At 40.1% G+C, this 14,476-nt stretch overlaps 1 protein-coding gene across 10 annotated transcripts in view; it reads right to left on the bottom strand.

The window, feature by feature from the left end:
- The window catches only part of mib1 (mindbomb E3 ubiquitin protein ligase 1), an 83,149-nt gene that overhangs the window by 22,092 nt on the left and 46,581 nt on the right, over nt 1–14,476 (bottom strand). For all 10 annotated transcript variants that reach the window (XM_017702489.2, XM_037531277.1, XM_017702490.2 and 7 more), the window contains one exon: nt 711–843. In XM_017702489.2, the coding sequence (XP_017557978.1) occupies nt 711–843 (133 nt within the window). The remainder of the gene's footprint in view (nt 1–710; nt 844–14,476) is intronic.

The raw sequence follows: 14,476 nt of genomic DNA, 5'->3' as shown, positions 1-14,476 counted from the left end.
AATTATGTGCTCTACAAAGAAAAAAACATATATAAATGTACTACACACACAGGCTGTGTTTACATGCAAATATCTTGCCAATCTGATTAAATACAATCGGATTACAGATTAAGACTGAGGTGTTTATATGCTCACTCTATTCAACAATCTAATGAAAAATCTTCGTTTTACATGCTCACTACAAATAATCCGATGCAAAATGACGTGCATGCGCTGGGAACCATCTAGAGTAAGCGTTACCATGACAGCGAACATCACGTGAGGTCCAGTCAGCGTGAGATGAGCAGCAGTGAGCAGTGCTTGTGTCTGAATGGCCTCAATCAGACTAGACTATTCTAACTGAGGTGTTTATATGGACGTATTCTATTCAGATTGAGCTATTAGTCGGATTATTGATGGATTATTAGGCTGCATGTAAACGTGGCCATTGTTTGAAATAAAGCTAAAAGCTCTTTCCAGCAGATTCTTTGCTCATTTTGCTGCATCTCATATGTAATGCAAACTATCTCGAGTGCCATGAGACTTCCAGGAAAGAGCTCTTGTAAAACTATAAATACCCTAACTGGATCAATTACCATCCTTAACTAATGCTGACCATCACACGCACACAAGTGCTTTCACACTTCTAAAAGGATTGGGTAAACCTACTGGATTACTGGTATGCAGGATGGGCATGTTTAGCATGCAGATTTTTGTTTCCAAGTTGCTACCTGGTGGACTAGAAGTTCAGCCACCTCCACGTGATTGTTCAGAGCGGCCAGGTGAAGGGCAGTGTATCCATCATCCTTCTTCTCATCCACTATCCAGGGCCTGGGCAGTTTAGACAACAGCACACGCATGGCACTATGTGAGAGAGAGAAAGAGAAGAAAGAGAAAGAAAAAGGAAAGTTGTTTCCTGAATACAAATTCTCTTATACCAGGGGAAACACAGTAAACTTACACACAACAAAAACGACTTTTCTAGTAGAAAAAAGGTGCTACTTCTGCAGTTTTATCTACTCTTTTCCATTAATTACCCCAGTAAATATTTTAAGCTTTTGAGGCGTTCTGCTACCATCCTCACAAATATTTACTTGGACTGCAACCATGACATTGAACACAGAGCTGGATCTGGTTTTAAAATCTAGGCAGCGGCGCAATCCATCAGTTTTGTACTCAATGTGAAAGACAGCATTAATGTGCATGTGTTCTTGCTCAAAACCTGATGCATGTTTTTGTGGTCCGTAAAAATTACCAGATTCAGTATGAATAGGCCTTAAAATGTGAATTCAAAGCATTCTTTTGATGACCTCTAAGCCATCACAGCAAAACAGACGATGTATAATTTTACCAAATTAGAAACGGGCAGGAAATATACATAAACTAAAATGTTTAGCCTATGGAGAGAACATAGATGTTTCTATGACCTAATACTAGTCCGTGTTAATGGAGCGCTTGCTGTGTAGGATTTGAAGGTTATATGGAGGGTACTGTGCCCCAGGAAGCAGTGAGAGAGATTCTGCAGAAAAGCCGATGGAGTCTGGGATCAGCTTTCTAAACCTCCTCCCAGATCCTCACTATTACGAACAAAACACTGAGCCTGACCCTGGATCAGACGCTAGGGGCAGAGCGTGAGTCTCCAAGCTGCATGGGAATCTGCACAGCAGCACCTTGTAATGGGAGAGGCAAGACAAGCCTCAAGCATCTGATGAGAGAGACGAGGGAGCGGATCGTTTACAGCTGGCGAATTGGGGGTGGGTGAGTAAAAAGAAGCTTTAAAAAAAAAAAAAAAAGATAGAAATACAAACCAAAGGCAGGTGTGGAAGCAAGAGTGAGAACGACAAAACGGAGGGGCAAAGAAAGGGAGCCGTTTAAGATATTTACATCATATTAAAAGAATAATCCAGAAACTTCGTTTCATGCTTATTGTACAATAATTTACCATAGACAATTTTGATGTGTTTCTCTGTACTTAGTAAAAGAACTCATTGACTTGAAACACATTCACATTTGAAGCCAATGGGCAGTCAACGCAGCACCTGTTCACTCATTTCAATTAAAAGTATACGGTATAATTAATTATACAACAGAGATTGGACAGAAATTAGCTTGAAAATGCTGGAATAAATATACTCAACATTACATTCAGTGAACAGTTTTGTTGGGACGGACAAATAATACATTATCCACAATAAATAAGGCATTATACTGAATTTCTGTACTGCAGTTGGGAGGTGGGTAGGTAAAAAATATCACCATGTGCACCATGATGTTTAGTTTTTTTGAACTTTGATAAGTTGGAATCATTAATGCCACATTAATGTAAATAAACACTATCGAAACTATGAATACAGTGATTTTTATTCTACACTTTGCACTGCTCCAAATTCAACTAAACAGGCCTAATTATGCTCTTTTCAATGAAAGAAGCTTGTCAGTGTTCTATACTGACACCACTTACAATATGTTAAGAAAAGCATGTAACTGATCATGATAACAATAAACATTGTTAATTTGCAGCGCATCTTACTACATCACAGCTTGCATGTTAGCACTGGGCCGAGATTAGCTTGTGGCTACAACCTCGACACTATATGGCACACAGGTTTTAAACCAAGACTTAAAACCAAATCAAGATGTCCAGCAAAGGGAACAGAAGAGCAGGACAGGATATAGAGGAAATAAAGAAGGGGGGGTGTAGTGCAAACTGATCAATATATTGCCAGTGATGAGGCAGGTAGTGGAGTTCAGCAGCCTCTGGAGTTGTGCTTTAGCTACAGGGTGGATTCTGCTAAAGCCAGTGCATGTTTTCTTTTTTCTTTTTCCTGAGAGAGAGAGAGCGCGAGACAGCGAGAGAGAGCGAGCGAGAATGAATATCAGCAGCAGCGCTGTACACACTCTGAGGGATGCAGAGCCAGGCAGCTGTACATGCTGTACACAAAAATGCACATAGCCTAGAGTAACATTGGAACGTGGGCTAGAAAATCTGTCATATAAACTCTGTCCTCATCTTGTGACCACATTTCCAGGGATTGCTTTTGCTTAATAACAAAATGGTCAACTGGGTCAACTACTGCACTTATATACCCAACAGTTTTAATGTCGCATTACTACATTCCCACCAGTATCCCAAAAAGCTCCAAATTATTCCCTTGGCACAAACATCTGTCGATACCCACTTGGTTTATTCTTTTCTCTAGCGGTGCACTCGGCTTGGAAGAGTTGAGCACTTGAGGTTCACTGCTTGGGTGAAAGCCCTGCAATGATGGAACAGCATCCCAGAAAGGAAAGATTCGCCACTGGATAAAAGCGGTTAAAAGCCTTGCCATCCTGATTGTTGGTCACATGTCTCAGGAGCAGGGCTAGCCTGGTATTAGCCTGGATGAACGGACGGCCCCTCCACTAGCAGGGAGGATTGACAGGCTCCCTGCCAGGCCGGTAGAAATAGGCGGGCATTAATATTAATTCAGCTTGCTGGCATTGCTGCATTGCAGTTAGCTTGTCTGATGGACAGGAGTTCAAAAGAAGCAGGAATTGCAGGATTTTGAGGCAAGCTCTGCTGTTAAGAGGTTCTAGAAAATTATACTTTGCTTGGAAATGGAATTTCCTTTTTTGTAAAGGGGCTATTTTTTGTCAAGCGTTCTGCTTTCAATTTGCCTGGAGCGAGGCAGGGATGGGATTGGGTGGGTACGAGGTTAAGGGATTCGCTGACAGAGAAACTAGTAGGTTTAAGAGGCCGTCAATGCAGAATAATAGGGGAGAAGAAAAAGAGGGAGAAGTGAGGTGAAGGAGAGGCATGATGGAACTGGGTCACCCTGTGAGATGTAAAGGTCCCTCAGGAGCGCACCGGCGGCCTGTTGTCTCAGGCAGCCGCGCAGTAATTTGTCATAGAGCGGGAGCTCGCTGCCGTCGAGAGGGTAGCGTTAGCATCATGTGATGCTATGCCATCTTTGAGGAGGCCAGGCAACCTCGCTGAGGCAGCAGGGAGGGAAATGATCACAAGGCCTAACTCTTATGCTGAGGCAATCGCACCCAAAACGAGCAACTACACCCAAGCATATCCATATAATCATGACCTTGCTGATGATGCATGTAGCAAAGAAATATTTGGACAGGGCTGTGTTCTCCCCATTAAAGCAGCTTGTTAGAAATACCAGTACTCACACTGTTATTCAAACTATCATAACAGTTTGTCAAGACATCTGTTTTGTCTCAAGGTCAGATGAACATACATTTTGTACAGAATCCTAAAGCAAAAACTTGAAAAAGCAAAAACCTGATTTGAAAGGCTATAAAATACACAGTGGCAACTGACTTTCTTATATCCACTGTTCAGGCTAAACAAATGGCAAAATCAATCAATCAAATCAATCAATCAGTAAAAAGGAAGGAACCAGTTCCAATCTCTAAAGAGGATCTCAGCATTTAAACCAAATAAAAAAAGAGCCATGGAGAGAGTAAGCCCTATGTAAGCACATGCAAGAGACACATGCATACAGTTTTCAACAGTATGAGGGCGATTTAAAAAAAAAAAGGACTAAGGAGGGGCAACAGTGGCTACCAGTGGTGGTTTGTTAGGAGTCGTGGCTTGCATAATTTCCTCTTCAATGTGACCTTCCTCTGCATTCATCTTCATTGGTCCAGTGGGTGTGTGCTTTGATTTAGCAGTATTAGCATAAAATGTGGGTTCCACCTTTGAATTTCTAAAGAGCTGGGATGTTGTCACTGAACAGTCTACACTGTGATCAGTTCGCGCGTTTGTATTCTTAGGCTGGCAAGAGCGCAAGGTCAATGGAAAAGAGCAGCATGCATGACACCTCACTTTAACAAAGCGTTCACTTAACATTACAGATATGTCCTTCTTACACAAATCGTTCCCAGTCAACGAGGGACCCAATGGCACAGTAATATCCATGACCTAATTATATACACGCTGTTCCTCCAGGCAGGCTGATAAAAGACTCGTTCCTTTTAAAACTGCTTCACTCTCATAGCAACAAATTTAAACGTCTCACATACCTTAAACCAAGAACTACAGAAAATAATTGGAGACGATTCTTCCTACACAGATAATGAAGTTAACAACTAACTGAAAAATGAATCATGTGACCAACATGCAGGTTGCAATATGTATTAGATCTATGTCTCTAGTGATAAAAAATTCTAAATTAAATGAGGGTTTCATTTAAATGAATATTGTTGTTCCCACAAAATCTCAAATCTCCAAGATCAAGCATTTTCATACAGTGTCAGCATATAAATCATAAGCTTTGCCTGTACATGATGGTCTATTCAAATATACAGTCACCAAGAATAAGGTTTCTAAAATTACACATTTATAGCTAAACCAGCCAACCAGCCGAAAATTTAACAGTTAAGGTACAATGCACTCATCTGCCCTAGCAACTGCTTAATTCTAAGTAGGTTACTTAGCCTTTTTACTTTCTTGGATACACCAGTAGTTCCAAAATGCACTTCACATTTTTCAGCCACATTATTTACTTCATAACTTTCATATTTCACAAGTTTAATTCAAAAGGTGGGTGTCATTTGAGAGCTGTAACTGTCTTCTTTCCAATCAAATAGATGGGTAATGTAATGTAATTTTAAACCCTTATAATAAAAGCTGAACAATTTTTTTTTCTACTGAAAGTCAACCCATTTTTCCACAAATGAGCTATAAACAGATCTCGGATGGTGTGTCTTCAGTGATATATTCTGTAAACATTATTTTTAATATTTTTCATCTAAGATTTTTGGCTTTCAGCAGTAAATTTTAAGCATGTGTCATGTTTTCTAATCATAAACATTTTCTGTTGATTTCAGGGGAACTTTTACCAAGAAAATGTACATTTATTTCATGCAGTTACTGAATAATTTGCCTTATTATTTGGGCATGTAAATTCAGATGGAAAAACCGAAATATACCCAAGAGCATAAGAGGCTAGTATGGTATCGGTATTAATATGGGCATGCTCATACTCTTACTCGTTCTGGAAAAAAAATGTATAGATGCGTCCCTATTAGTATAGTTAAGGACAAAGCTGCACCATATCTGCCTTCTCAATCGCACACACACACACACACACACACACACACACACACACACACATATATATATATATATATATATATATATATATATATGTGTGTGTGTGTGTGTGTGTGTGTATATATAATATATATATATATATATATATATATATATATATATATATATATATATATATATATATATATAAAATTTAAACCAATGTTTTATTGAACTGTTAGCCTGTGTACTTCCTCCATCTTCTCATATTGAAATGAAATGTCCAAACAGCGAGTTCTTTATTGGACTACTTGGAAGCCCAGCACGAAAGGTAAATCAGCACAATCATTCAAATATGATACGTCTCATTTGGCAATAGAAGTGACGACCCAATGCTTGATCACTGCGCCATGCCGTACTGCATTGCCCAAAAGAAAAGCGCTATAAAGCTCTCTTAAAAACAAAGGACACCTCACATGACAGAAAGGCAGTGAGGAATTATTGTCTTCATGTGATAGAGAATTCAATGCCTGGGACTCAGGCCTTCGATCGGTGGCCGACCGCTGCTCAGTCGACACGGGGGGAATGGAAGAGGCATTGCTGATGTATAGCAAGGCTATAAATCTAAGCCTTTAAATCACTTCAAGTCCAAACTGTTTACCAGAGGTGGCTAAGTTCAGTCCACCACAGGAGAAAGGCTCTGTTCACTTTTTGCTTGGCTCACTGTCGTTCAACATAGCAGGGGGTTAAAACCTCAGTTAATGTCACAAAGTTTTCCGTTTTAATGATAAGCTAAGCATAATAAACTTCAAATTTAATTATTTAACTTCAAAACTTCTTCACACAGAAGAAACCTTCAACAAAATTTTTTCCAAACCAAACATTTTTTACTTACTTACCATGTTTATATGCACTATTTTGCTTGATACACTACGGCTTGTTTTTTCAGGATCCAAATAACACATTGTGAAATACATATAATAATTAGCATTAATTAATATCAAACTGTAAGGAAAAGCTGTGATAAGATTTTGGCCATATCATCCAACTTCACTTCAATACCAAAATAGAGAGTCGATTAATGAACGGTTGAGATTTTCTGCCCAAATTAGAGATACAATCAGCTAGAGGAGCCCAGGACCAAGAGGCATCCAGACAAAATAGTGGAATGGGGGTATTTTATGCCAGCGAGTGTTGAACAGCCTATTTTGTTGATATAGCAGCGTACACTTACAGTAGGAAGCTCATTACTGCCAGTGTGATACATTATTAACAGGTACATCTAACAAGCTGCAATTGGACTCTGATAATAGCTTACTCCAGTGGTAGGGCCACACAATGTGTTTGTTCAGTCAATAGAAGTCAAATGTATTTTTGGTGTTTGCCAAGTAGAAAACAGATTGAAGGGTGCAGAACAATCAAATGACCTTATCTAAACCTTGGTAACCTGTAAAGCACAAACACATTAATTAAAATGCCTTGCCAATAACTAAAACACTGAGAAATACGAAGAGTACATCTCAACATCAACAATGCAACAGCCAATAGTGGGAACCCCACAATATATTTCCAAAAGTATTCACTCACCCATCCAAATCATTGAATTCAGGTGTTCCATGGCACACAGGTGTATGAAACCAAGCACCTAGGCCTGCAGACTGCTTCTACAGACATTAGTGAAAGAACGGGTCGCTCCCATTCCAGCATGGTACCGTGATAGGATGCCATGTGTGCATCAAGTCCAGTCATAAAATTTCCTCGCTACTAAATATTCCACAGTCAACTGTCAGTGGTATTATAACAAACTGGAAGCGATTGGGAACGACAGCAACTCAGCCACGTAAAATGACAGCACAGGGTCAGCGGATGCTGATGCGCACAGAGCGCAGAGGTCGCCAAATTTCTTCAGAGTCAATCACTACAGACCTCCAAACTTCATGTGGACTTCAGATCAGCTCAAGAACAGCACAGAGAGTTTCATAGAATGGTTTTCCATGGCCGAGCAGCTGCATCCAAGCCTTACATCACCAAGCGCAATGCTAAGCGTGTAATGCAGTGGTGTAAAGCATCGCCACTGGACTCTAGAGCAGTGGAGACGTGTTCTCTGGAGTGATGAATTATGCTTCTCCGTCTGGCAATCTGATGGACGAGTCTGGGTTTGGTGGTTGCCAGGAGAACGGTGCTTGTATGACTGCATTGTGCCAAGTGTAAAGTTTGGTAGAGGGGGGATTATGGTGTGGGGTTGTTTTTCAGGAGTTAGGCTCGGCCCCTTAGTTCCAGTGAAAGGAACTCTTAACGCTTCAGCAGACCAAGAGATTTTGGACAATTCCATGCTCCCAACTTTGTGGGAACAGTTCAGGGACGGCCCCTTCCTGTTCCAATATGACTGCTCACCAGTGCATAAACCAAGGTCCATAAAGACATGGATGAGCGAGTTTGGTGTGGAAGAACTTGACTGGCCTGCACAGAGTCCTGACCTCAACCCGATAGAACACCTTTGAGATGAATTAGAGCGAAGACCTCGAGCCAGGCCTTCTCATACAACAGTGTTTGACCTCACAAATGCGCTTCTGGAAGAATGGTGAAAAAAAATTCCCATAAACACTCAAACCTTGTGGAAAGCCTTCCCAGAAGAGTTGAAGCTGTTATAGCTGCAAAGGGTGGGCCAACATCATACTAAACCCTATAGATTAAGAATGGGATCTCACTCAATTTCACATGCATGTGAAAGCGGACGAGCGAATTCTTTTGGCAACAGAGTGTAGTTGTTTATAGAAGACTTGCAATAATTAACTTGGTGTCCAATTAAGTTAACATAGCTACAAATCATTATAGCTAAAGTATCCCAATTCAGTATTAAATTTGAATGGCATAAACTTCAGTATCAGATCAAATCAGGTTCACTCTTTCCACTACTGCAGCAAACTACATTTACCAGTATGCTGCTGTCGGAATCTCCATTTTTGTTGTTTTTCAGTTTTTGATCAATTTGAAGGTGCCTGTTGGCTGAATGGACTATAAGAAACAACCCAAAATTACCTGTATAAAAACTCTGGTTCCACTGACTTTCAATAAAAGTGGAATGTTTTTTCTTCTGTAAAGTCATCATTTTGGGCTTTTCTTCTGACAACAGCGAGTATCTGTTCACTTCCACTGAATACTCCTCAGTGTATTCAGAAAGTGTATGGTAATTTATACAGCAAAGAAGTGAAACTTGACCTTGTGCTCGTTCGAAAGTTTTATATTTTCATAATATGCTCATGGCTGGTTGGCATTTCTTTGCTGTTTTTGTTATATTAAAAAAATCAATTAAAACTGATACGCTGTTTGCTGTTTCCTCTTTTTCTAATTGCTACAACTTAACAGTAAAATACAGACCAATTTTTTTATGCTTTTATAGTTTGCATAATGTGCACCAGTCCTCCATGAACTAGCAAACTAGCTACCTTAGTAATCATGAGCGCTGTACGGTTTGCCTTCCTGCTCAAACAATGTAGCTATTCAATCAAACATTCTCCCTCCAAATTTTCACAATCGACTGTTTTGTACAAAAGCCAGAAGTTTCCATTATTATGAAAAGAAAAATACCCATTATTGCCTCCCTCTAGTTTTGGAGAAAATTTGCTGTCTGTGACAAAAAAACAAGCTACCACTGGCACTTTACGTAATACGACAGCCAGGCTCATTTGCATAAAATAGAAATCTGCTTGAGTTTTTTGCCGACAGCGAAGCACATGGCCACGCTACAACGGTCAAGCACCACGCAGCTCCCGCTACCCAGCGAAACGAACAGGATGCACCGCAGCAAAAGTTCAAGTGGACATGTTTACTCGCAGTGAAATTCACTTCTCATAGAAAGGGCATTGACGGCATTACTAACCTGTATGTAGGTTGTATGGAACGGCATGAATGTTAATGATAAGCAAATATGAAAAACTTGGTTTCTTTAATCTTAAAATAGAGACAAAAACAACTCTACTCGCACACTTGTTACCTGTCTTATCTGTGTTCAGCTGTATAGCATCTCAGTGGCTCCAGCGAAACTGAGCCTACGTTACAACATACAGCAGCATCACCACACGCAACTGGGGACAAAACGATGTATTTTTCAAAAATGATGCAGATTTCCACATGAATAAAGGACAGGAAAGCATTTTCACTCATTCCCCAAGTCCCCCCTGCTACCTCTCGCTCAGTTCAACTTCACCCTCGCCTACAGCCATGTCTCTTGGTATTACAACACTGACTAGTGACACTATGGGCAGGGAGCCACAGTGTGACCCACCCCAAAAGGAAGTACAAGCACTTTGATTGGGCACTGGGGAACGGTGTCAGACGGTCCACAGGCTTATTGGCTCAATTGATCAGTCCTTTGTCCTAGTGGTGGTGGATGCATGCCTCTAGGGGAAAGGTCAAAATGTGCAAACTCCAAATCTCTTGCTCCATTTTAGATGGTGACTACAGCAGTAAAATGAATGTGTCAAACATGCAGGTTAAATACTTGAACAGTTGTGAGACGTGGATTAAAAAAAAAAAAAACACCATTAAAAATGTATTAAGCTAAAACTGACGTTTGATAGCTTTGGAGTCATGTAAAAATGGCATTTTCTACACATTTTAGTGCACAATTTGTATTTGAGTTTAACATAGTGAGTGAATTGTGTGTGAAATGTGAAACTCGGCAAATAGTAATTTTGTATTAAAATGTACAGAAATGTGTTCTCTGTATGTGACTCTAGACCAAAGTATGGTGTAGTGTGTGTTTACATCCATTGATCCACACAACACCTCATCCCCACAAAACAAAGTTCTGTGCAAAACAGAACTTTTTTATTGAACCAGATCACTAAGGACATATTTTTATTTACAATGGGGAAATCAACAATACAGAGATAAATACATGGTTTGTATCTAGAAGAATACAGTATCAGTTTCATGCCAGAGTTATTTGCCTTATATGAAGCTCTAACTCTCATGCTTTCATTTAAGAGCATCAGCAAGAGTCATTCGTGTTATCATTACCAGCTGGTCTTTGGCTTTTTGTGACTCTGAGACCACAGAATCGCCTGATACAACAGGCAGCGCGAGAGGAAATACAAGCTTGGCAAGTGGCCTGATGTCCATGCTAGGCTAAAGCCTAGACCCAAGAAACCAGTCATCCTTTATATATTATTATATTATGACAGCAGCCTTAAAACCGAACAGCACCATAAAGGTTATGACCAAACTCAAATCTTGAGAACGTCAACTGGTTCTACTGCCCACAACTTTGTGCATCCAAGAATTACTAATGCAGCCACTGTTGAGTGCTGTATGAATTCTGTTTCACAATGCACTGCACTACAATCCCCATCATGCACTGCAACATATTGTAGGCTAAAATGTATTTGTGCAAGTCTTATTTTTAATATGTTAGGTATTCACATGTAATATTTAAAGGTTTATTACATGTGCCTATATTTTGCCACTGACATTTTGGTAAACAGATTCTCTGTCCCACAGATTTGCTGACATTTTTTATGCCACTTTTACTGGTCGAGTTTGAACGCAGAACGCAGGCCTAAGCTGACCGTGCTTCACTGTTTATTTGCTGGTGGTCAAACTGTTTCAACACATCTGTGCATCCTCAATATCTAGACTATGCGGATTTACCAGTGTCAGCCAAAACACTGATGCTAAATCAGCGATATTTAAGTGCCTTCCTTTATATATAAAGGAGACAATCAGTTTCCAAGTGCAACTGAACCAGGAGTGTCACACAGTTTAAAACAACTAATTACCTGAGACATAATAATGCACAACTCAGGATTAAGATTCTGAAGAAGTGTTTAAACAGCTCTGAGACCAAGCATTAATCATTCCCCACACTGCATCAAACAAATGCAACCAAATTAAATCAGTGAACATCAAAAACGGCACAGAGCACCTCAGTATTCAAGAGTGTTTCTTACAGCACACTCTGTGTGCCTAGAGAGACAGTAAGCTGAGGTGAGAGATCAGAGTGGAGTGCAGCTACAGACACAAAGGGGCCAAGTTGAACAATGGCCAGGGGCTCCCAGACCGGCTGCCACAGGCTTCCTCCAGCAGCACTTGGGTTGGCCCTCTGTAAATCACTTTTATGCCATCTGCCGCTCAGCAGCTTTAGCCTCCCCAGTGATGGAATGCTTAAGGGGTGGAGAAAGAGGGAGAGAGAGAAATTGATAGAGAAATGGATAGAGGATGTAATTCTCAAACCAAGAGCATTGAGTGAGTACTCGCAAAGCCATTTTACAAATGGTTGTAACAACCCTTGCCGTGTTAGAGTGTTTTAACAAGTAGGAACGGTATATCCAGGTAACTGGATATCTGGCCCTGTGACCGGAAGGTCACCAGTTTGATCCCCAGAGCTGGGTATCCTTGAGCAAGGCATCTAACCACTAACTGCTCCCCAGGTGCTGCGGATAGGGATGCCCACATGTCCAGACAAGTGTGCTCACTGCCCCCTAGCGTGTGTGCTCACTAGTGTGTATGTGGTGTTTCACTACACAGATGGGTTAAACGCAGAGGTGAAATTTCCCTGTTGTGGGACCAATAAGGGTCACTTAATCTAATCTAACCAAAGAAAAAGGTCTCAAGAATAGGGCTAATGAGCACTTTAAAGGGTCTCTCTAAAAATGTCACCATGATGGTGGTGTCTTGAGTGTCAAGACTGCTGCTTTGACATCTCTGCATGCCTTTCACCTGCTTCAGGTAAGCAATGCCTTAAATGAAAACTCACCCTACTACACAGGTTTGCTGGAGGAAAAAAAAAAAAAACGCACAAAAGCAAGTGTACCTAGTTTTAACAGCTGTGTCAATATGAATCAGCAACCAATAACATTAAGAAACTCATTTGTCTTTTGCACCCTGCAGGTCAGGGTAATTAAAAACTCTGTGTGAAACTTTCACAAATCATGACCGTTCACCTTTTCAACTCCCGCCAGACAAGTACTGATGTGATTGATGAGATCTTTTGTTTCGGGGGCACCTGAGCTCAGCACTTATTGGGCGTATTTCAAAACCAAGAAGAAATGCCTGTGGGTGGTGTATTAACCAACTGTAAACAACCAAGTGTTTGCCATACAGTGAAGTCCAATTCCAAACGAAAATACTTGCACAGTAGTATTTAAAATTCAGACCACCCTTCATTTCATTAATCGCCAGTCAAAATAGGTATTAGGTACAAGTTATTAATTTTTCAAGACACATTTTTGCTATGAGTCTGAAAGGATGTGTAGCTGATGTGTGTATGTGTGTATGTATGTATGTGTGTATGTATGTATGTATACACACACACACACACACACACACACACACACACACACCATATATATATATCAAATGTATAAATCACACAAGGAAGTTGCTGGTGTTCTCAGAACAATGGACTTATTATTCCAGGGTCCAGACCTCAATATCTTTGAATTGAATTACTTGAATTGTGAGAAGCAGAGCTGTAAGAGAAGCAGAAGGTGTGGAAAATTACCCCTGCAAAGGTCTTTGAAAAACTGTCTCCAAAAAAAAGTCTCAAAAAAAAAATTATTAAAAAATGAAACCATAACAAATGTACTTGTAAATATTTTGACTGCAAATTAAATAAATGAAAGGGTTAACTCTGACTTTCACACAGTACTGTATATCATCCTAAGCAATCTAGAGAGAAACTACCTTGGCTAATGAACACTTACTTGGTTTGCCCTGTGCCAGCTAAGGGCTACAGATGAAGCCTTAAACATAAGGTTTCTGTTGCTGAAGCTTTAAACGCTCTCCTTGTTGCCAACTTCAAAAGCAAATATTCTGAAACAGCTTTAGAATGAATAGTTTTTCCTAGCTGAAATCTTCATGTAGAAATTGATGAGTCAGCAACAAATTCGACGACAGTTCGCCAATACCAAAAATATGCAATAAAACTTTCACTAATTAGATACCAGACAATTCCTAAAAATGTATTGCGCTCCTACTGAATAGCTTTGCCTGCACTTTTAGTAACTCCCAGTCAGGCCAAACTGCATCAATGATGCATTCTATTTTATCCTGCAAGCAATATCAAAACTTTTTAAGGGAAGTGAATATCTAAAACGATTTCTATCCATTTGTGGCTCTTCTCTCGTGAGGTTTTTGTGAGGCACTGATTATTCCGACAGATTAATTACAATGTTTGCAAGTCCAAGACGCTTTTAAATATTTACTTGTACAAACGCCAAAACTCTGCTCATGTCCAAAAACTGACATATCTATGCACGCCTTTCATGTACGCCAATATAAATGTCATTCCAGTCAATACAAGCCTTTGATTATATTACCAATACCATTTATCTGACTGAATGAGTCTGTCTGAAGTGAAAAATACCAGAGAGCTCATCTAAATGGATAAGACGGGTAAAAATGTGGCAGTTTTGATGGCCATGTTTAGTGGTGGGCTGGACCACGAAGAGAAGCATTAGTCAG

This window comes from Pygocentrus nattereri, chromosome 19, assembly GCF_015220715.1.
Source record: "Pygocentrus nattereri isolate fPygNat1 chromosome 19, fPygNat1.pri, whole genome shotgun sequence".
Classification (NCBI taxonomy): domain Eukaryota; kingdom Metazoa; phylum Chordata; class Actinopteri; order Characiformes; family Serrasalmidae; genus Pygocentrus; species Pygocentrus nattereri.
Note: the sequence above shows the minus strand (reverse complement) of the source record. Positions and strands in the feature narration are given on the sequence as shown.